Source organism: Haliotis rubra, unplaced genomic scaffold (genome assembly GCF_003918875.1).
Source record: "Haliotis rubra isolate DU_JTF1 unplaced genomic scaffold, ASM391887v1 Scf13, whole genome shotgun sequence".
NCBI lineage: Eukaryota > Metazoa > Mollusca > Gastropoda > Lepetellida > Haliotidae > Haliotis > Haliotis rubra.
This window is the reverse complement of record NW_025765225.1, coordinates 1,041,338-1,064,773: the sequence shown is the minus strand read 5'-3', so window position 1 is coordinate 1,064,773 and position 23,436 is coordinate 1,041,338. Positions and strand designations below refer to the sequence as shown.

At 38.7% G+C, this 23,436-nt stretch overlaps 1 protein-coding gene across 6 annotated transcripts in view; it reads left to right on the top strand.

The window, feature by feature from the left end:
• The first annotated feature begins 6,594 nt into the window (after nt 1-6,594).
• LOC124267088 (serine/threonine-protein kinase D3-like) overlaps nt 6,595-23,436 on the top strand; it is a 123,750-nt gene continuing 106,908 nt past the window's right edge. For 3 of the 6 annotated variants that reach the window (XM_046701926.1, XM_046701925.1, XM_046701923.1), the window contains exon 1: nt 6,595-7,198. In XM_046701926.1, coding sequence (XP_046557882.1) covers nt 7,055-7,198 — 144 coding nt within the window. In that variant the 5' untranslated portion in view covers nt 6,595-7,054. The remainder of the gene's footprint in view (nt 7,199-23,436) is intronic. The other 3 variants (XM_046701928.1, XM_046701927.1, XM_046701924.1) reach the window with 1 other exon arrangement.

Here is a 23,436-nt window from a genome sequence, read left to right as displayed (position 1 = left end):
CGTTAAAGTTAGCCCTTTTCTCTCTCCATTCTCAACATAGCCTCAATCAAAAGTGTTTAGTCTCTGTTCAGCCCGACTTGGCCCGGGCTCTCAAAAACACCTTAAACCTCACACATGTATTTTTAAATGTGTTTATATCCATAGATTAGTATCATATCTACCTAAATATCACTTCACAGAGTCTCAAAGCGTAGTATTTGAAGCAAGCACCTTGCTCAAAGTGAAGCCCTATTTTCTATACATTCTCAACAAAGACACAGTATCACAAGCTTTCGGTCCGGCTTGGCCAGGGCTCTCAAACGCACCTTATACCTCACAGATGTATCTTGAAATGTGTTTAAATCCATAGATTGGTATTATATCTACCTAAATATCTCTTCACTGAGTCTCAAAGCGTAGTATCTGAAGCAAACACCTTGCTTAAAGTGAAGCTGTCTTTTCTATACATTCTCAACAAAGACACAGAATCACAAGTCTTCGGTCCGCTCGGCTTGCCCGGGCGCTCAAACGCACCTTATACCTCACACATGTATCTTGAAATGTGTTTAAATCCATAGATTAGTATTATATCTACCTAAATATCTCTTCACTAGGTAAAAAACCGTAGTATTTGAAGCAAACACCTTGCTCAAAGTGAAGCCCTATTTTCTATACATTCTCAACAAAGACACAGTATCACAAGCTTTCGGTCCGACTTGGCCCGGGCGCTCAAACGCACCTTATACCTCACAGATGTATCTTGAAATGTGTTTAAATCCATAGATTGGTATTATATCTACCTAAATATCACTTTGTAATGTTATCAAATGCAACATGTAAAGATAAGTGGTTCGTTAAAGTTAGCCCTTTTCTCTCTCCATTCACAAGATAGCCTCAATCAAAAGTGTTTAGTCTCTGTTCAGCCCGACTTGGCCCGTGCTGTCAAAAACACCTTAAACCTCACACATGTATCTTGAAATGTGTTTAAAGCCATAGATTAGTGTTATATCTACCTAAATATCACTTCACAGAGTCTCAAAGCGTAGTATTTGAAGCAAGCACCTTGCTCAAAGTGAAGCCCTATTTTCTATACATTCTCAACAAAGACACAGTATCACAAGCTTTCGGTCCGGCTTGGCCCGGGCGCTCAAACGCACCTTATACCTCACACATGTATCTTGAAATGTGTTTAAATCCATAGATTAGTATTATATCTACCTAAATATCTCTTCACTGAATCTCAAAGCGTAGTATTTGAAGCAAACACCTTGCTCAAAGTGAAGCTATCTTTTCTACATATTCTCAACAAACAGTATCACAAGCGTTCTGTACGCCTTGGCCCGGTCTCTCAAAAACAACTTAAACCCCGTCCATGTATTCTGATTTGTGTTTAAATCCATAGATTGGTATTATATCTACCTAAATATCACTGTGTGATGTTACAAAATGTCACATGTAAAGATAACTGGTTCGTTAAAGTTAGCCCTTTTCTCTCTCCATTCACAATATAGTCTCAATCAAAGTGTTTAGTCTCTGTTCAGCCCGGCTAGGCCCGCGCTGTCAAAAACACCTTAAACCTCACACATGTATCCTGATGTGTGTTTAAATCCATAGGCTGGTATTATATCTACCTCAATATCGCTTTGTAATGTTATAAAATGCAACATGTAAAGAAAACTGCTCCGTTAAAGTGAAGCCCTTGTCTCTCACCAAACACAACATAGCCTCAATCAAAAGTGTTTAGTCGCTGTTCAGCTCGGCTTGGTCCGTGCTGTCAAAAACACCTTAAACCTCACACATGTATCTTGAAATGTGTTTAAAGCCATAGATTAGTGTTATATCTACCTACATATCACTTGACAGAGTCTCAAAGCGTAGTATTTGAAGCAAAACGTCGCTGAAAGTGAAGCCCTATTTTCTATACATTCTCAACAAAGACACAGTATCACAAGCTTTCGGTCCGGCTTGGCCAGGGCTCTCAAACGCACCTTATACCTCACAGATGTATCTTGAAATGTGTTTACATCCATAGATTTGTATTATATCTACCTAAATATCACTTCATAGAGTCTCAAAGCGTAGTATTTGAAGCAAACACCTTGCTCAAAGTGAAGCTGTCTTTTCTATACATTTTCAACAAAGACACAGTATCACAAGCTTTCGGTCCGGCTTGGCCCGGGCGCTCAAACGCACCTTATACCTCACAGATGTATCTTGAAAGCCATAGATTGGTATTATATCTACCTAAATATCACTTTGTAATGTTATCAAATGCAACATGTAAAGATAAGTGGTTCGTTAAAGTTAGCCCTTTTCTCTCTCCATTCACAAGATAGCCTCAATCAAAAGTGTTTAGTCTCTGTTCGGCCCGGCTTGGCCCGCGCTGTCAAAAACTACTTAAACCTCACACATATATCTTGATTTGTGTTTAAATCCATAGATTTGTGTTATATCTACCTAAATATCACTTCACAGAGGCTCAAAGCGTTGTATTTGAAGCAAAAACGTCGCTGAAAGTGAAGCCCTATTTTCTATACATTCTCAACAAAGACACAGTATCACAAGCTTTCGGTCCGGCTTGGCTCGGGCGCTCAAACGCACCTTATACACCTCACAGATGTATCTTGAATTGTGTTTAAATCCATAGATTGGTATTATATCTACCTAAATATCACTTTGTAATGTTTTCAAATGCAACATGTAAAGATAACTGGTTCGTTAAAGTGAAGCCCTTTTCTCTCTCCATTCATAACATAGCCTCAATCAAAAGTGTTTAGTCTCTGTTCAGCCCGGCTTGGCCCGCGCTGTCAAAAACTACTTAAACCTCACACATATATCTTGATTTGTGTTTAAATCCATAGATTTGTGTTATATCTACCTAAATATCACTTCACAGAGGCTCAAAGCGTTGTATTTGAAGCAAAAACGTCGCTGAAAGTGAAGCCCTATTTACTATACATTCTCAACAAAGACACAGTATCACAAGCTTTCGGTCCGGCTTGGCTCGGGCGCTCAAACGCACCTTATACCTCACAGATGTATCTTGAAATGTGTTTAAATCCATAGATTGGTATTATATCTACCTAAATATCACTTTGTAATGTTATAAAATGCCACATGTAAAGATAACTGGTTCGTTAAAGTTAGCCCTTTTCTCTCTCCATTCACAATATAGTCTCAATCAAAAGTGTTTAGTCTCTCTACAGCCCGGCTTGGCCCGTGCTGTGAAAAACAAATTAAAACCTCACACATGTATCTTGAAATGTGCTTATATCCATAGATTAGTATTATATCTACCTACATATCACTTCACATTCTGTGCACAATCCGACATTCTTGAACTGTTTATTACCTTAAAGTTCTCCATGTCCCACAAGAGATCGGGAATGTCAGCCACCTTGGCTCCGGACAGTGACCTTGTCACGATCCCTTCTTTCTGCGTATAACGTCCAACATACTTCAGTAACGAGTCGCCAACAAGTAATGCAGACATTTTCAGATCAGATGATTTGAATATAGGCTGCTACTGCCCAGCTTGGCCAGTTTTATATGGATGCATTTGGAGAAATCTAGGCGAGACACTGTGGATTTAATGAAAACATACTTCTCCCACTGCTCTCTCTAATACTTCTATTGTCTGTATGCGTGTTCAGGAAAATAGGATTATCTGAAACGCTTTAAAGTTTACAACATCAGGAAACGGCATCTCAGAGTAACCTTTGGCAAAGCTCTCACAGTGAAAACAATGTTCTCCCGAGCCTGAGCTGGGCAAGACAGTGTCATTGCCGTGGATGTGTTTTCATACTTTCGTATGTTCAAATTATATAACCATAACATCTCATACGGCAAGTCATTTTAGCTGATACCTTCTGATATTTATTAAATTACTGATATGTTCAAATCGTGTCATGAATAGCTTCAGCCGGCTATCTATATCTGTACTAGTATGAATTGATGTTTATACTGTGGAAACTGTACGGAGAACATCCTGCATTCTGAAACCACTAAAAAACCCCACCTCTTTCAAGCATTTCATGTCATATAATTGGGTATAATATCTTCTGATATTTATTAAGTTAAGTATATGTGTAAATCATATCACGAATAGATTCAGCCTGCAAAAGGTATCGGACCTAGTATTCATTAATGTTTATACTCTGGAACATAACACGAGTGGAAGTATAAATAATTATATATATTTATTTATGCTTCCACAGCCTATATATGTAACAGAACAAATGCCTCATTTTTAGCATTACTAATTTAGTCAGTGATTACATGCCCCTCTGTGATAAACGTTATGAAGAAACGGTGGAGTAATAATAAATAACACTGAAGGCCCCTGAACGGTAATTAAGGGCAACAATGGAGTATGTTAATTGAATCACAACACCTAGCTGATTGCAATTAGTCAAGGGGCAATTAAGCAAGCTGGATACAGGTGTAATTAACAGGTGTATTAATTTCATTAGCCCGCACAGAGCCAGATTGAACACTGGGTTTCACTTTAAGCAACGTGTTAGATTCAAATACATGAACAAAGCTTTGAGCCTCAATAAAGACGTATTTAGGTAGATATGATACTAATCTATGGAATGAAACACAAATCAGGACATATGTGTGGGGTTAAGGTTATTTTTGAGAGCCCGGGCCAAGCCGGACCGAAAGCATGTTATACTATGTGGTTGTTGAGAATGTATAGAAATTAGGGCTTCACTTTAAGCAACGTGTTTGTTTCAAATACTACGCTTTGAGACTCTATAAAGACGTACTTAGGTAGATCAAACACTAATCTATGGATATAAACACATTTCAAGATACATGTGTGAGGTTTAGTTTGTTTTTGACATCACGGGCCAAGTCGGGCCGAACAGCGACTAAACACTTTTGATTGAGGCTATGTTGTGTTTGGGGAGAGAAAAGGGCTTCACTTTACCGAACCAGTTATCTTTACATGTGGCATTTTGTAACATCACACAGTGATATTTAGGTAGATATAATACCAATCTAAGGATTTAAACACATTTCAAGATACATCTGTGAGGTATAAGGTGCGTTTGAGCGCCCGAGCCAAGCCGGACCGAAAGCATGTTATACTATGTGGTTGTTGGAATGTATAGAAATTGGGGCTTCACTTTAAGCAACGTGTTTGCTTCAAATACTTCGCTTTGAGACTCTATAAAGACGCACTTAGGTAGATATTACTCTATTCTAGAGATATAGACAGAAATCAGTATACATGTGTGAGGTTGAAGCTTTTTCTGACAGCACGGACCAAGTCGGGCCGAACAGCGACTTAACACTTTTGATTGAGGCTATGTTGTGTTTGGGGAGAGAAAAGGGCTTAACTTTACCGAACCAGTTATCTTTACATGTGGCATTTTGTAACATCACACATTGATATTTAAGTAGATATAATACTAATCTATGGAATTAAACACAAATCAGGATACATTTGTTTGGTGAAAGATGTTTTTGAGAGCCCGAGACAAGGCTGACCGAACGCTTGTGATACAGTGTCTTTGTTGAGAATATGTAGAAAAGAGAGCTTCACTTTCAGCAACGTTTTTGCTTCAAATACTACGCTTTGAGACTCTGTAAAGTGGTATGTAGGTACATATATTACTAATCTATGGATATAAACACATTTCAAGATACACGTGTGAGGTTTAGGTTGTTTTTGACACCACGGGCCAAGTCGGGCTGAACAGAGACTAAACACTTTTGATTGCGGATTTTGTTTTCCGAGGACTTTTTCCCCCTAAATTGTTGGGAATGGAGAGAGAAAGGGGCTTCACTTTTACTTTACTTTATGAAGTGGTATTTAGGTAGATATAATACCATTTTGTGTTTCTTGTGTATTAGTAAATATAAGCATATGCATACGCGCTGGCTATCTGATTTGGACTGGTATTGTTTACAATGAAAACACATAAGAATTTTTGTGTTTGTGAATGCATACTTTGTTTGATCCTTAATAACATATAACAAAATGTTGTGATTTCAAATATTTCTTTTTAATATACATAATCATGTCATATTTGCCCATTGACACTCGCCGACATCCACGTCTCTTTAACATAAACATCCTGTGCTCATTCAGCATGAGACAATAAAGGTTAATTAGGAAACCCCAATATCTTAATTAAGGAAAGAAAAGCAGTCAAAACACTGTCACTTCCTGCCCAGGATGTCACACGCTAAGAGAAGTAAGCAACCTTCCCTCATAGACATATCAAGGAAAACACATAACAACAAGACGGTGTCTTTTCTACAGGAATCTCGGTATGTAGTCATTGTTGTTGTTGGTTTTTTTTCACCATTAACTATATATTTTCAATCAAACTGTGCATTTGTGAAGGCAGGAAAAGTATCGACCCAAATGTGCAGGTTTCGTTTTAATATTCTGCAATCCATTTTTAGTATTACCCGGTGGCCCGGCCCGGCCCGACTTTTCTTGGCCCGACTTTTAGGCCATCCCACATAAACCTACGCCTAGTGATGTCACCGGCGAACGTCAACAACGAGGCACCTTCGAGAAGATCAAATGCAACTAGTTGTCTTACTAATGGCATATGTCTATACCGAAATTGGTTCTCTTGTTTGTCGTAAAAAGGGAGTTGCCGCCCCAGTCGTGTTTAGAAACGATCTTTTGCTTCCAAGAGTAAGTCATGGCCACATGTTGAAAATATATAGACACTTTTTTATTGGCCGTCCGTTCAGGGGCGTGGGCGGGGACTTTGACAACATCGTCGTAAGGCAGTCTGGCGGGTAAGGTTGGGGAAAGTAAATCACCTGTCACTTGTATTGGTCTCGACCATATTACGCCTGAGCGAGGTCGACTCGGACTGGTGTAGTTCACCATTGCTTCTTCAAACCTCGACAACACCAGAAGCAGGCCGGGCTTAATTAATTTAAATTCACGGATGTTACAAGAGGAACAAGCCGCTGTGTGCCAGTGACACCGAATCGTCACCGCTCTCGAGCAAGCGGTGTAGAGGAGCTTAGCTGTGCCATTGAGCAGGTCCATTTCTCTGTAACAGGTGATACGAGGGACACTCTCGCATATGGCATCATGTCCGAGTCGCTCTCAAATGATTTACCTAAGAAGTTTTCATTTTGGATGCAAATTGGACTTACTCGAGAACAGATTAATGTGGAAGGCGAATTGTCTTTGGCTGGCTTGAAGGAAGCAGCGTGTTCCTTCGTGGACCGAAAGGTAGGTCAAGTCACTTGGTGACATTTTCGTTTACACTGGGGCACGCCCTATGCGTTACTATATTTTGACAACAATAGTCACATTTCGTGAGAAGTAAACACGTTCCGTGAGGGTGGATGCACGTTTTAACTTCCTGTTCCGCTTTTTCAAGACACGACTACACTAATATTGCATAAGATCAACATGGAATTGCTGACTTCATAGGTCAACACATTCAAATCGTGTTTAGTCGCAAAAACATGTTTCTTACCACTTCTATTCTGTGATCTTTCCAAAAGACGACATTTATCAACTGTAGATCTTGAAATAACATTCCCACATTTCTCACTATCCCTACTAAAAAGTAAATGAACTTCCCTTATCTGGTTTAGTTAAAGTCTTTACAACAAAGATGGATAGGGAGGTTGCTGACAGTTATTTTGTTTTTCATTTGTGACTTTAAGGTCTGTATTATGACTTAAGGCAGTTTTCATAGTCTAACTACAATGTCTTCTTTCTAATTTTGTGTGAATTGATGGAGAGATGACAGCAATGTTTATATATCACTTCAGTTTTCTCAAGTCAATATGACGTCATGAGTTTTACTTTCACAAGTACATCTTTGAATATTTTCCATTTGATGATAAAGGAACACTTTGTAGTTCTTAAAATAGTTGCATCAAAGTATCTTGCTTCAATGTTCATTTGTACAACATGGAATACATGATATTATGTCGTGATCATATTTTAAAAGAAAGACAATGATTTTATGATGCTGTAAAAAATAGATCACCAATTTACATTAGATAGATGTCCAAGTTTAAGTAAATCCTGTTAAATAGAAGTCAATTTGTAATAGGCACATGGTCTGCAATGATGTTACATACCTCTGTCAACATGTACACCATAGTAGATAATGTTAGTGATGATATGGAATTTATTCACCATTGATCATCTATTCATTTTATGAAATATACCAGATAACAGGCATCTGATGTATTTGAATAATATTATCAGAATTAAATCTGACTCCCATAAGATAGGTACCGGTATCTTTCTGCAAAGGTTATTGACCTTTCTGTACATTACACCTGTACATATATATATTCTGTAAGTATATATTTAAAACAAGGGGTTGAAATTGCTTTTGGGTGTGACTTATAATTGACTTCTGAATATATTGAACTTGGTTTTCTTGTTATATCACAAAGCGAGCTGAATTCGACGTTCTGGTGTTCTCGACGATTGCATTGCTGGCGTTATATCGGGGGAGTACGTTGCGCGATCGGTTAGCACAAGCAATTTCATCGGCAGGGCAGATGCCCAGTCACTGTCGTGAGAAGTTTTGTTGAAAATTGAAAACCGGAAGTTAAGTTGTTTAAAAAGCAAACAAACATCAATATTATTTACCCGAGATCGTTAATACCACTTCAGATGCAAAATCAATTGCCTTTATAACAAAAAATAGCAAGCGAAAATTCAGTAAGATCTTTCGTGACTGGTGACAGGCAATATTTAAATAGAAAGCCACGTTATCACAACACTCCCTCGCAGTGCGGAGCGAAAAGTATGGCTCATTGTTGAAAACCCATACAAAATCCACGGATGTGGCGAATGGCAACAGTTTCGCAGATACGATGTCATCAACCTTATTTTTGTAGGAAACACTTGATATTTTTGTGTGAAATAGATGAATATATCCTTTATCACCCAAGGTTAGTAAAATTAAAACTTCAAATGATATTACAGATAAAAATTACGTTTTTGTCTTACATCGTCGAAAACCCCTGATACGGGGATATGGCTGAAATAAAGCAAATGTGAAGTTAAATTTGACCTCACTTCAAAGAAGTTGAACATACGAAATTCCATCAATTTTTTTATATAGTCATGATAAGCAATATCAAAGAAGTGGGTGTTCATTAGTGTCTTTTGAATAGTATATAATACAGTAGTTACCAATAGGTTCAGATGATGCTATAACTGATATCATGAGCATCGATCCATGTTGTTAAGGTACACTGATACACCATCAGTGTACATTGACATGTGATCAACCCAGTGATCAAGTCTGACCAACTGATCAATTTAGTTGACGAATATCCAAGAAGTACTACTGAAGTGGCGAGGTAACTGAATGAGTCAGGGAAAGTTTTATCCGCCATTCAGCAGTACAACTGCAAATGTAGACTCTGGATTAGGCTGAGCTGTGACAGAAAGCAAAAGCTTCGTACCAACTGGGTAATGATGACATGCCTCAAACAGCCAGGTAACCCCTGATGGCAATGATGTCCCACAACTTCATTGAGGTCAGGATTTATCATGGAATCTAAACTAAGTACACTTGGCAGGCAAATTTGGAGAGAACAAAATATAGTATTTTTTAATTTTCATATTTGTTGTCTTTGCTCAGAGTATTTCAACAATGTAGGTTGATATTGCTTTCAATCCAACAATGTAGGTTGATATTGCTTTCAATCCAACAATGTAAACCTAAGCATAAAGCCTCTACCTCACTGATCCAATTATCTGTACAAGTCATCCCTGGTTTGCCATACTATTCACTGTATAAGCACAAACTGGGAAATGGTTAATTGCAATTTGGGAATTTTCTAGACACCTGCTACAGACTTCATGGCCAATTTTGGCCTCTTGGAAAGTCTGATAAATCCATGACGATTTGAGTCAGCTCTTTCTTCAAGCATGTAAAACTGGTGTCTGTTCTAACCCACACTCATTACAGACATTGAAACAACTGCAAACTATTTACCAATGATAATAAGAATGTTTAAGTTACGACAAAAGCTCAGGTGTCTTTTTAAATGGTTTACTTGAAGTAAAATGTGTATGTCTTTAGACAAAAGTATCTCATCCTTGTGATATTTTCTTTCCAGTACGAATGAGATGTGATATATAAAGCATATTACTCGTGGATTTTGAGAGCATATATGACCCCTAAGAGTTGTGGATTTCATGTTATACAAACAGCTTTTTCAGTTCCCTGTATGTAGTTTTGTCTTGAGTCAGTTGTACTCAAATAAAGTGTAGTTCATCTGGAAATAATGTAAAGCCCAACTTGCATTGCAGACGAATAACTGTAATGTTTGATGAGAAATGTGTTGATGAACTGCCTGTTGCACATTGAACAACAGTCATATTGGATTCCACATGGAATAATAATAACACTGGACAGAGAAATGTGTTGACTGGGTGCCTGTTGGCAGTGTTGCACATTGAACAACAGTCATATTGGATTGATTCCACATGGAATGGTAATAACATTGGACAGAGAGATGTGTTGATTGGGTTCCTGTTGCACATGGGATAACAGTAATATTGGATAGAGATATGTATAATTAGGTACCTGTTGCACATGGGATAACAGTAATATTGGATAGAGATATGTGTAATTAGGTACCTGTTGCACATGGGATAATAGTAATACTGGATAGAGAGATGTGATGATTGGGTACCTGTTGTGCATGACATAACAGTAATATTGGATAGAGAGATGTGTTGATTGGGTACCTGTTGTGCATGGCATAACAGTAATATTGGAAAGAGAGATGTGTTGATTGGGTATACCTGTTGCACACGGGATAACAGTAATATTGGATAGAAAGATGTGTTGATTGGGTGCCTGTTGTGCATGGCATAACAGTAATATTGGAAAGAGAGATGTGTTGACTGGGTACCTGTTGCACATGGGATAACAGTAATATTGGATAGAGATATGTGTAATTAGGTACCTGTTGCACATGGGATAATAGTAATACTGGATAGAGAGATGTGTTGTTATTGTTTTGTTTGTTAACTCAAAGTCTCTTTTCTAGTTCCAGCCTTTATTTATTTTGCTAATGAAATACGTTTAAGAGAGAAATATGGGAAGAGAAGTCAGCTCTTTATATTGTTATTAAGTCATGTTAAGTTATTATGGATGAATAAGAACATGTACAATATTCCTTTTTATTTAACACTCCCTATCACAATCAAATGAAGTTTAGGGTTCCAGCAGACTTATCATCACTAATTTGATGATAAGATCACAAGAGAAGTTGCAATTGTCACTATATTTTAGTGTGCTGTTCATGATAAAAAGTGAAATAAGAGATACCTGTACAATAAAATTTCATAATTATTTGTTTCTGACAACTTTGTGATAATCACGACAAAGTTCTTCTGTGACAATGACTTTCTTCAGTGTTAAATTCACATTCGGACACATTTCCTGTGTATTGCAGGTTGGATTTCATTTGATTGACAGGTGCTTTCTGTAACTGACAGCTACGTAGGAAGAACATACAGAGAACTGTAATGGGGAAGGTCAGAAAGTAATGCACTGGTCAATATCAACATGGTCAAGATGAAGTAGAAACTGGGTTGGGGAGGGGTTAAGGTCTATTCAGCAGATTTATGGCTATTTTCTGTTACCATGGTTACAAGCTGAGTAATTTGAATTTCTTTTTATTACATGGTGGCCTGTTTAACACAAATGCTGACATTTTGTACAGTGTTGTGTATGGTTGAGAACGAGTATTAACAACTACTTTGGTATACATGTAGATCCATTTAAGGTAACTTGTTTACCTTCAATCAGGTGTTCAATGACAAGATGGAACAACATTACATAATTATATCCAACTTCCTTAGTTGAATGCAGAAGTGAGTGAGTGAGTGAGTTAGGTGTTACACTACTTTAAGCAATATGAAATATGAAAATGGCTTCACACTTTGTGCCTGTGTTATGGATCAAACCCTGGTCTTGAATATGACGAACGAAGGCTTCAGCCACTAGGTAATGGTCTTCGACAAGAGTAACGTTTTGCTTTCTTCCCACTTTGGCTGAAATGCCGTGATATTGAGTCAAATATTGTTCAAATCTGCCTTGATAAATAACTCACCAATAATCTCATTTATTAAATCATTTACCTTCAAGATTATTTCTTTTTGCATTTTCATGTATAGATTGAATGAGTGTATATTGAGTGAGTGAGTATGGTTTTATGCTACTTTTAGCAATATTCAAGCAATATCAAGGTGGGGGACACTAGAAATGGGCTTCATTCACAGTACCCATGTGGGGAATTCGATCCCGGGTTTTTGGGGTGACAAGCGAACACTTTAACCACTAGGCTACAGAACCGCCCCTCATTGATGATGCACAGTAAGAATTGTTACATCATGCACCATCTTGCAGGTCAAGCATAAAATAATCTTCCACTTTAGTTCTAGAAATTAGCATTATATAACCAGAGGCCTAGTATTATTAGTGTTTCTTGAGGGACACAACTAATGTTGAACTTGAAGGCATGGTTATTGAACACTTTTTTAATTTATGTCTGAATGTCAGGGCTGGGGTTCTTGTCATTGTCTTATGACTATTTGAACATAAAACGGGTTGTGAATATGCAATGCCATCAGTTAAAATAATATATAAAAAGTACAAATCCTTGTTATTTAAGAATTGAATGTCACTTTGTGTGTTTGCACTGCAAAATGAACGATGTCAAAGCGTTTTTCACACGAGAGTTTGAACAACGCTTTGACATTGTTCATTTTGCAGTGCAAACACACAAAGTGACATTCAATTCTTATAATTTCGCCTTTTGATGTTTACACATACGTTTTTTACCCACTTCTACATGATCATTGTTTACAGTGATGTGTTTTAATACCTGTAAAGTGAAGCCCATTTCTGGTGTCCCCTGTCGTGATATTGCTGGAATATTGATAAAAGCGGCGTAAAACCAAACTCAGTCAGTCAGTCAGTCAGTAATACCTGTAAAATGTTGTAATGTCATTCTGTTCAAGACCGTATTGTAGCGATGTTTGTATACTTGGCGATTTTTTTACACATGTATCCCAACCCTTGAAGAAATAGTTCTCAAAGTATTTCTTAAAATATTACAACAAATTCGTCAATAGGTTTGAAACTGCTTTAATAAGCATAACATCCATTAAATTATCAAACAAAAACAAATATCAATAACAATATCATTTTAACAAACTATGACGGATTCGTTTGAAATAATACACTAACTGACTTCGAAGTTGTGCAGCGTGGCGAATAGGAAGCAGATCTCGTTGGTGTATTCTATTTATTTGTGATTGTTTATTATGAAATTTAATGAGCAGTTTTTAAACAGATCACGGGGCAGAACCCGCAAATCGCGAGAGATTAAACTCTTGTGATAAGGAACAATGCTCGGCAATTGGAAATCCGTTTGGTCGTGAAGAAGCGACATTGCCAAAATTGGGGTGACTTGAAACAGGATCACTCGCTAAATTTTCATCACCAAATGCAGCAAGATCATTGGGGTTCCTTGAAACCGTAGCGGAAATTTGAAAATTAGGTCGCACTGGCTGGGACTTGTTGTTGGACGCATTGTCGGTCAGATTTTTGCAAAACTGTGCTCAGTTGGTGCTTTTCGTTACATACAAAAACAAATAAGTGATATGTATATATTAAAAGGAGTGTGAATTCAAATGATTTATTTTGTTTACGGCAAGCTGGACAGCAAGTATCCTGGGGAAAACCCGGAAAGTAGTTCTGGCAAAAGTTCACATGACCCAGATCGGCTCGAAAACGTTCACACACGTAAGAACGATTTGAAGGGTTCAAGGAAAATTAACCTTGAAATTTAGATCACATGACCGCTCTCTCAATCAACCAACGTTCGGGAATCTGTGTAAACTTCAAAGTACGAAATTATTGTCGTTTTAACTCTAAATGTGCTGTAATGAACTGTAAAATTACTCATTGAAAAAGTATAGAAACCCATTTTCTTAGATGCAATTTCAGGTTATGTCTTCAACAAACTTGTCTGCCAGATAAGGTTCTCCTAAGTCCCAAGAAAAGCCTGTGTAAAGCAGAAGTACACAGCTGATGTTGTGGCCTATTGTCATTGCTGTACACCAGCCACAGGAACTGTGCCTCTGCTAACTTGTCCTGGACAGGAAAATGTGATAGCAATCATGGAAGTGGAAAAAGTATTGTCAGAGACTTAACGATGTTTCCGGTTCCTGCGTTAACGTATCCTTGGCTTGGAGAACAGTGTAAAAATATCAGTTTTGTCGAGTGAAATTGAAAACATTTAACTTATTTCTAGCAAAGTGGAGAAAGTTAATCATAAATCAAGGTTAAGCATGTTAAGTGAACTTTCATTCCAGCTCCAGACAGGGCTTGTGATCCCTGATGATGTTGTAAATGCTTTAAACAATAACACTGGTGTAAGGAGCTCTTCTATGTGTGCAGTTTTATAGCCCACTCAGGTCACAATGAATTCAGCTGAGATCATCACAGCTCTGACTTTGTTGTGTATTATTCTTCTAATTTTGTTGAGGAAATGATTTAGTTTCAGGTTTTTAAGTTATTATCATCTGAGAATAGTGAGGTATAAAAGACACACAGCTTAATTTTTCAGTTCCTCAAATGTCGTCAGTAGTGTGCTGATGTAAGACATTTGCAGCAAAATTTGTTGAGGAGACAGCAAGAAATGGCCTCACACAGTTTCATTATTCTAAGGATGTACATAAAGGGCTAACCATGCTAATCACTGCTGTTTTCTTAGTTCATAAAGGAGTTCAAGTTTGTTCAATGCGTCAAATTGAAATTCAATATGGCTCCCAGGCAGCAATCACTGATTTTCTACAAACAAATCCTCTCAAAAAGTAAAAAGTGTAAGATTGAAACTTGAGCAAGAGTTTAAAATATTTTAAACCAGATATTGCCGCTCACAAGAATGCTTTTAGTTTATAAGGCTTAAAACATTACCTAACTAACCCTAAAATGTTTTGTGTTTATTTGTATAAATTAACTTGTTTGACATTTCTTTGTTATTTATTCAATTCCTAATTGTCAGGAAACTTGTATAACCATAGTTATCGTCAGTGAACATTTAGATAGGTCCATGCAGTGATGTGAAAATTCTGTTACACTATAAGTTCTATGCTTCTGTCAAGGGTAATACGGTCTGATGTACGCCTCTTTGTAGCAGTGTCACATGAGCCGTATTTATCTTACCGCCATGTTAGTTATATGTACAAAATATCAGTTTATTTCACTTTGAAGATCGCTTCCGACTTTATGACATGTAAACAAAATGGCGTCATCAACCACAGTCATCAACATCATGAGCATCGATCTACGCAATTGAGATACGATGACATGTGTCAACCAAGACAGCGAGCCTGACCACTCGATCCCGTTAGTCGCCTCTTATGACAAGCGTGGGTTACTGAAGATCAATTCTAACTGGGATCTTCATGGGTCAACAGGTGAAAGTAAATAAAAATCAGGCAGAAGAGAAGGCATTGTCAGTGAAGTATATCTGGCTAAAATATCATTTGAAGACGAATGCATTTACTTGCATGTATTGTTCTGCACAACCTGCATATGTGGACATAATATACTTCGAAGTTGGTAGTTCCAAGTCAGTTCCATTGTCTAACTGTGAAGCTCATTAAAGAGATACTTGAGACAAACCAAAAGGAATTATGTAAAAATAATTAAAATATTCCTGTGTAAAGTAATTTCACATACATTTCAGTTTTGAATGGACCTATTGATTTTACCAGTGGCTACTTGGAAAAGAATATCCACATCATTGATATCACCAGACACTGAATGTATCCACATCACTGATATCACCAGACACTGAATGTATCCACATCACTGATATCACCAGACACTGAATGTATCCACATCACTGATATCACCAGACACTGAATGTATCCACATCACTGATATCACCAGACACTGACATCACTGTATCCACATCACTGATATCACCAGACACTGAATGTATCCACATCACTGATATCACCAGACACTGAATGTATCCACATCACTGATATCACCAGACACTGAATGTATCCACATCACTGATATCACCAGACACTGAATGTATCCACATCACTGATATCACCAGACACTGAATGTATCCACATCACTGATATCACCAGACACTGAATGTATCCACATCACTGATATCACCAGACACACATCACTGATATCACCAGACATGTATCCACAACACTGATATCACCAGACACTGATATGTATCCACATCCACCAGACACTGAATGTATCCACTGAATGTATCCACATCACTGATATCACCAGACACTGAATGTATCCACATCACTGATATCACCAGACACTGAATGTATCCACATCACTGATATCACCAGACACTCAATGTACCCATATCACTGATATCACCAGACACTCAATGTACAGACACTCCACATCAGTGATATCACACAATGTACCCATATCAATGATATCACCACTCAATGTACCCATCAGACACTCAATGGTGATATCACACCAGACACCAATGTACCCACATCACTGATATCACCAGACACTCAATACCACCCACTCAATCACACATGATATCACCAGATACTCAATGTACCCATATCACTGATATCACCAGACACTCAATGTACCCATATCACTGATACCACCAGACACTCAATGTACCCATATCACTGATATCACCAGACACTCAATGTACCCACATCAGTGATATCACCAGACACTCAATGTACCCATATCACTGATACCACCAGACACTCAATGTACCCACATCAGTGATCACTGATATCACCAGACACTCAATGTACCCACATCAGTGATATCACCAGACACTCAATGTACCCACATCAGTGATATCACCAGACACTCAATGTACCCACATCAGTGATATCACCAGATACTCAATGTACCCACATCAGTGATATCACCAGACACTCAATGTACCCATATCACTGATACCACCAGACACTCAATGTACCCACATCAGTGATATCACCAGATACTCAATGTACCCACATCAGTGATATCAGTGATATCACCAGACACTCAATACATCAATGATATCACCAGACACTCAATGTACCCACATCAGTGATATCACCAGATACTCAATGTATCCCACATCAGTGATATCACCAGATACTCAATGTATCCACATCAGTGATATCACCAGATACTCAATGTACCCACATCACTGATATCACCAGACACTCAATGTACCCACATCAGTGATATCACCAGATACTCAATGTACCCACATCAGTGATATCACCAGACACTCAATGTACCCACATCAGTGATATCACCAGACACTCAATGTACCCACATCAGTGATATCACCAGACACTCAATGTACCCACATCAGTGATATCACATCAGTGATATCTCAATGTACCCACATCAGTGATATCACCAGACACTCAATGTACCACATCAGTGTACACTCCACATCAGTGATATCACCAGATACTCAATGTACCCACATCGGTGATATCACTAGATACTCAATGTATCACATCAGTGATATCACAGACACTCAATGTATCCACATCAGTGATATCATCAGATACTCAATATCCACATCAGTGATATCACCAGACACTCAATGTATCCACATCACTATCACTAGACACTCAATGTATCCACATCAAGTGATATCACCAGACACTCAATGTACCCACATCAGTGATATCACCAGACACTCAATGTACCCACATCAGTGATATCACCAGACACTCAATGTACTCATATCACTGATATCACCACTCAGTGTATCCACATCAGTGATATCACTAGATACTCAATGTATCCATATCAGTGATATCACCAGACACTCAATGTACCCACCACATATCCAAACACTATCGCCAGACACTCAATGTATCCACAACACTATCACCAGATACTCAATGTATCCACATCAGTGATATCACCAGCTACTCAATGTATCCACATCAGTGATATCACCAGACACTGAATGTATCCACATCACTGATATCACAAGACATTCTATACATCCATATCAGTGATATCAAAGGCACCCAATGTACCCATATCAGTGATATCACTAAACACTCACTGTGTCTACATCAGAGCTGTCACCAGAAGTAATTCATCAATGTAGGGTGTCTGTGAACCTGATAAAGAGCTTGCATGTTTTCACATAGGCTATTGAGTGAGTGAGTGAGTTAATATTTATCGTCATATCGGCAATATCTCGGCCATATCGTGACGAAAACAATTCATACAATAAAAAGTGAAATATTTTTAAGATTAAAACCTGTCTGCGATGGACAGTAAAAATACTAGATAATCACAGACATAATATAAAACTAGCGAACAAAGCTAAAACATTCCAATTAAAGAAGACAATACAATATTAAACACGGGCTATAGATCGCCAACAACCGAAGGTAGATCACCAAACTAGGAACTATGGGGACTTACATTACTTTTGCTACCTGCATGGAACCTAGCTGGATTTACACCATCCCTTCAGCCGCTGGCGATTGTAGGATAATTTATCCGAAATTTAAAGGAACAAAAATACTACGTTTAAAAACTTGGTATGAGAAAATTTCACTTTGAAAGTTTTGGGGACTTACATACCCTGTCAGGAGGACAATAATTTTACGCTACTTCAACCCCCTTTGAGGGTACAGCCACTAACAATACAAGTTACTAATCTAAACTACCAATAATAAAATATGTATCTATTTACAAATCAGTTAACAAGTCTAATTCTTTTAAAAATGCAATAATTAAATGAGAACTTATATTAGTAAAAAGATCCTTCATGGTTCGTGATTTGAAATAGTTATCCCTTGTGATAGAATATTCAACACAGTCAAGCAAGACATGCTTGACCGTGATTCTTTCATCACAACATAGGCTATTGAAAGATGTTAATCTTTTATTACACAATACACTTACCTCCTATTAATGATATGTTTCCTGATGTTGATTTCCTATATAGCAGGCTGAACATAGTTTTGGTTTCATTAAATACTCATATTCCATATTCATTCTGAAACCACTGTCAACAAAAAGGATGTTTTTCCTGTTGAACACCTTCCACTATCTATGGTTTGAATAGTCCAAACCAATACTTCTATTGTAGGAGGACCCACATCTGTTAATTATTCTTACCAACTGCAGCTTGAATTTTACAGCATTGAAGAAACCTCACTGAGTGTAATGTGAGTGAGTGAGTTTACTTTTACGTCACTTTGAGCAATATTCCAGAAATATAACAGCGGTGACAACAAAAATGGGCATCACGCATTGTACCCATGTGGGGAACTGAACCTGGGTCTTCAACATGACAAGCGAACACTTTAACGACTTGGCTACCCACCACCCCATTATTATAAAGAAAAGGATAATGTGTAGTCAGAATATATAGTGGTTGATATGTTCAATATGAAACCAAGATTGTATGAATACACAGAATATGTCAAGCTTCACCAGTGTTATACATACCATCATAGAATAGTTTCATTACAAACACACCATCTGGTAAGTGCCTGTATCAGTACTAGTCAGGGTTGGTAATAACTTTAAACTTGATAGTGTACTCCGGTACAGTGGCACATGTAAAGTCACTTGCCCTGATAATTTTCCCACTATACCGGCCGTTTTCTTGCTGATTTTTTAAATAGACAACATAATTAACATTGGAAAGTCAACTGGACACCGGTACAGTGTGATATACAAATTTGCTTGCCCGACAGAAAAAAACACTTTACTCGGACGTCGGGCAATGGGTTATTTCCACCCCTGCTAGTGGTGGTCCGATTAATTGAAATAATCGAAGATTGGTCGTAGTGACTAAACGACCAAGCAATCGATCATGTTTCTCATAATCGAACACAAACTATTCTGGAAGACTTGTTTTCATTAACTGTATTTTTCACTAGGTTGGTTTTGTCTGTTACATTTCATAAGCACTACAAGCTCGTTCAAAGACATGATTGAAATTTATGTTCCTAATATACTAGTCATTCTTTAAAGATGTGAAATTTTGCCACCAAAAACCAAAGAACTACATGTTTTTTTCCTTACTTTTTGGGTGCATTAACAAATTTCGTAAATGACGCTAACCAACTTTGTTGTCTCTACCCACGTGCAAACATGGTTGCCGACCGAGTGGGTGTTGTCCAGGATGGTGGGTTTTCCGCTTTTGATAGCTTCCACAAGATAGCCTTGTTCGACGAATCCATGGACATGTCGGCAGGCAGGCGTACAGCGACACTTCTATGCGAGTGCAACCTCGTTGTTGCACATCTGGGTGGAGAAAGGTTTTGCGGAGATGCTCGTTTGGACAATCCACGTAGTCGGCAAGATGGCCATCAATCGGTTCTCGGAATTCTCCGGCTGCAAAGTTGCAAACAACTTTGTTGTACAGCTTGGTGCGCATCGTTTTGCCCGACTTTGTTGTCTCTACCCACGTGCAAACATGGTTGCCGACCGAGTGGGTGTTGTCCAGGATGGTGGGTTTTCCACTTTCGCCTCCACAAGGTCGCCTTGTTCGACAAATCCATGTTAGCTACAAAGGAATTGCAGAAGCTGTTTGCGGTCTAGGACGCTGGAATAGTCTCGGGTGTAGTCGATGCTGTAGATCCCTAGTCTGTTGCCATGTAGTTTTGTTTCTAGATTGGACAATTTCTCTTGGAGTTGGTCAATCGCGATTTCGGAGAGATCGTCTACCGTCAGAGATATCAGACATGAGGCTGTTGTTGTGCGTGTTTTCCAGTAGGAGGTGGTGTGCGATCGATTTGCTGCACCGAATGCCCATTTCTTGGTAAGTTGCTGCGATTTGCTTTGCCATAGTTGTTGTTGTCGGAGTGTAGCAACTCTATATGTTTAATTGGAAGTTCGAGCAACCTTCGTGCCATTTTTTGGCATACCTGTCTTGGTATCGGGTCGAAAATGGGGTTTGTGGTTGCTGAAAAAAGGGTTGCCCTTGCGAAAATGAGATTCTTATAATGGGTCTAGGCTGGCGAGCTCATCGGGATATCGAACGATGTCTCCCGCTTGAAAATGGCTATTTTTACTGGGTGCTGGGAGCAAAATTAAACGGAAATAAACCCCTAGGCGGAACTGGTCCCAAACCATCATTATATAACTACTTACATAAATACAACAACAGCATGATAAGAGAGCAAGCAACCTTACATCTTATTTACCCATCAAATGTGCGATTGAATGTTTACATCTTATGGTGGATAGATGAAGAACTAATGCAATGTGTCTTCATAGGAATGGCGTCAGGAGCAGCATGGATTTAGAGATATATGCCGTTCAAACATGTATGTTTTCAAATCACTACACCCAAGTCAGAGGCAAAAATTGACTATTTAGCAAAAATGTGTACCAAAATATAAGTCAAACCTACTGTTGGTTTATAAAAGCAAGGGTGGGAAAGAAGTAGCCTAGGTAGGCCAGAATCACCCCTTTTGTTATAAGAGCAAGGGTGGGAAAGAAGTAGCCTAGCTAAGCCAGAATCACCCCTTTTGATATAAGAGCAAGGGTGGGGAAGAAGTAGCCTCGGTAGGCCAGAATCTCCCCCTTTTGATATGAGAACAAGGGTGGGGAAGAAGTAGCCTTATATAAACTAGGCCAGAATCACCCCTTTTGATATAAGAGCAAGGGTGGGTAAGAAGTAGCCTCGGTAGGCCAGAATCACCCCTTTTGATATAAAAACAAGGGTGAGGAAGAAGTAGCCTCGGTAGGCCAGCATCACCCCCTTTTGATATAAGAGCAAGGGTGGGGAAGAAGTAGCCTCGGTAGGCCAGAATCTCCCCCTTTTGATATGAGAACAAGGGTGGGGAAGAAGTGGCCTGGCTAAGCCGTAATCTCCCCCTTTTGATATAAGAGCAAAGGTGGGGAAGAAGTAGCCTTATATAAGCTAGGCCAGAATCACCCCTTTTGATATAAAAACAAGGGTGAGGAAGAAGTAGCCTCAGTAGGCCAGATTCTCCCCCTTTTGATATGAGAACAAAGGTGGGGAAGAAGTGGCCTAGTTGGGCTAGAATCTCCCCGCTTTTCATAGAAAACGGAACAAAATATCTTACTTTAAACAGGGGGGAAAGTTTGGCCTAGGGTGGGAAACTTTAGCCTAGCCCATACTTTCCCTGGGGTAGGAATATCCTAGAACAAAACCTCCCCGGGGAATGTTTGGCCTAGGCCAGATTCTCCCCGGGGAAAGTTCAGACTGGGGACGAAATGGCCTGCTACACCAGGAATTCCCGTATTTAGGCCCTGGGCTTAAATACAGAATGTCACTGTCCCAATGATGACATATTTTAACCGTATTTAAGCCCAGGGCTTAAATTCGAAAATGCGCAAAATGTTAAGTAAAAAAGAATTTCTTTTTTAAACTCTTTTATCGGGAAACTGGTCTATAAATTCAAAATTGAATGACCACATGATTCAATTTAACTGCAACTGCCTGCACATCATAGGGGTTAAGATGATCAATTTATGTCACTAATAACTGCCCTGTAACCAGTGTCCAAAATGTTCTGTAAACATGATAACCTCGCAGAGGCACTACTAGTGTTAACAACGTCAGGGTTCGCCATGTGTTTGGAAAGGGATGTCTCACTTAAATACGATGTCCCACTTAAATACGAAAAAAAAATCCTGTATTCTAGCCCATTGGCTAAATTTTGCGTGGGCCTAAATACGGGAATTCCCGGTACCTAAACCTGAGTAATATTGGTAAAGTACAGGTACAGCTTCAATACCTATATCAAGGCCCTATTCGATGCATTGAAATTGGGTTATTTGCGTTTCTTTACTGTAAGTTTCGAGTATTACTACGGTGATATTGTTTGTGCATTACTGGCCTACTCTAGGATGAGATGCATCAGTTGTTGTCAGATGGCCCACAATTGTCCCTGACATTCCTGCATAACAGATGTATGTACACTTTTCAGTGACTTGACAGCGTGAATGGTTCAGTTGACATTGTCAGCACAAGCTTATTTGATGACTCAGTGGATGTGTCATAACAGTTTTAGGCATTTAAATGGTGCATGTGTGGCCCAGTTATCTATGGTGCAGCTTGCTGCAGAGTTGCATCCCTTTGAAGCACCAGAATCCTGACTTCAAGTCCTCTCCCTGTTATGTTTCTAAGTCTGTCGGGGCGATGGGGTAGCCTAGTGGTTAAAGCGTTTGCTCGTCACTCCAAAGATCCGGGTTCGATTCCCCACATGGGTACAATGTGTGAAGCTCATTTGTGGTGTGCCCCGCCGTGATATTGCTGGAACATTGCTAAAAGTGGGCGTAAAACCATACTCACTCACTCTGTCAGCAACATATTGTTGCTAGTGGGTTTAAATAAAGTGGTAAATGTCTCCGACTTCAGTATTTCCTCCCACATTCAACTGATACAACTGGAATACTGTTCAAAGTGGTGTTGAACACC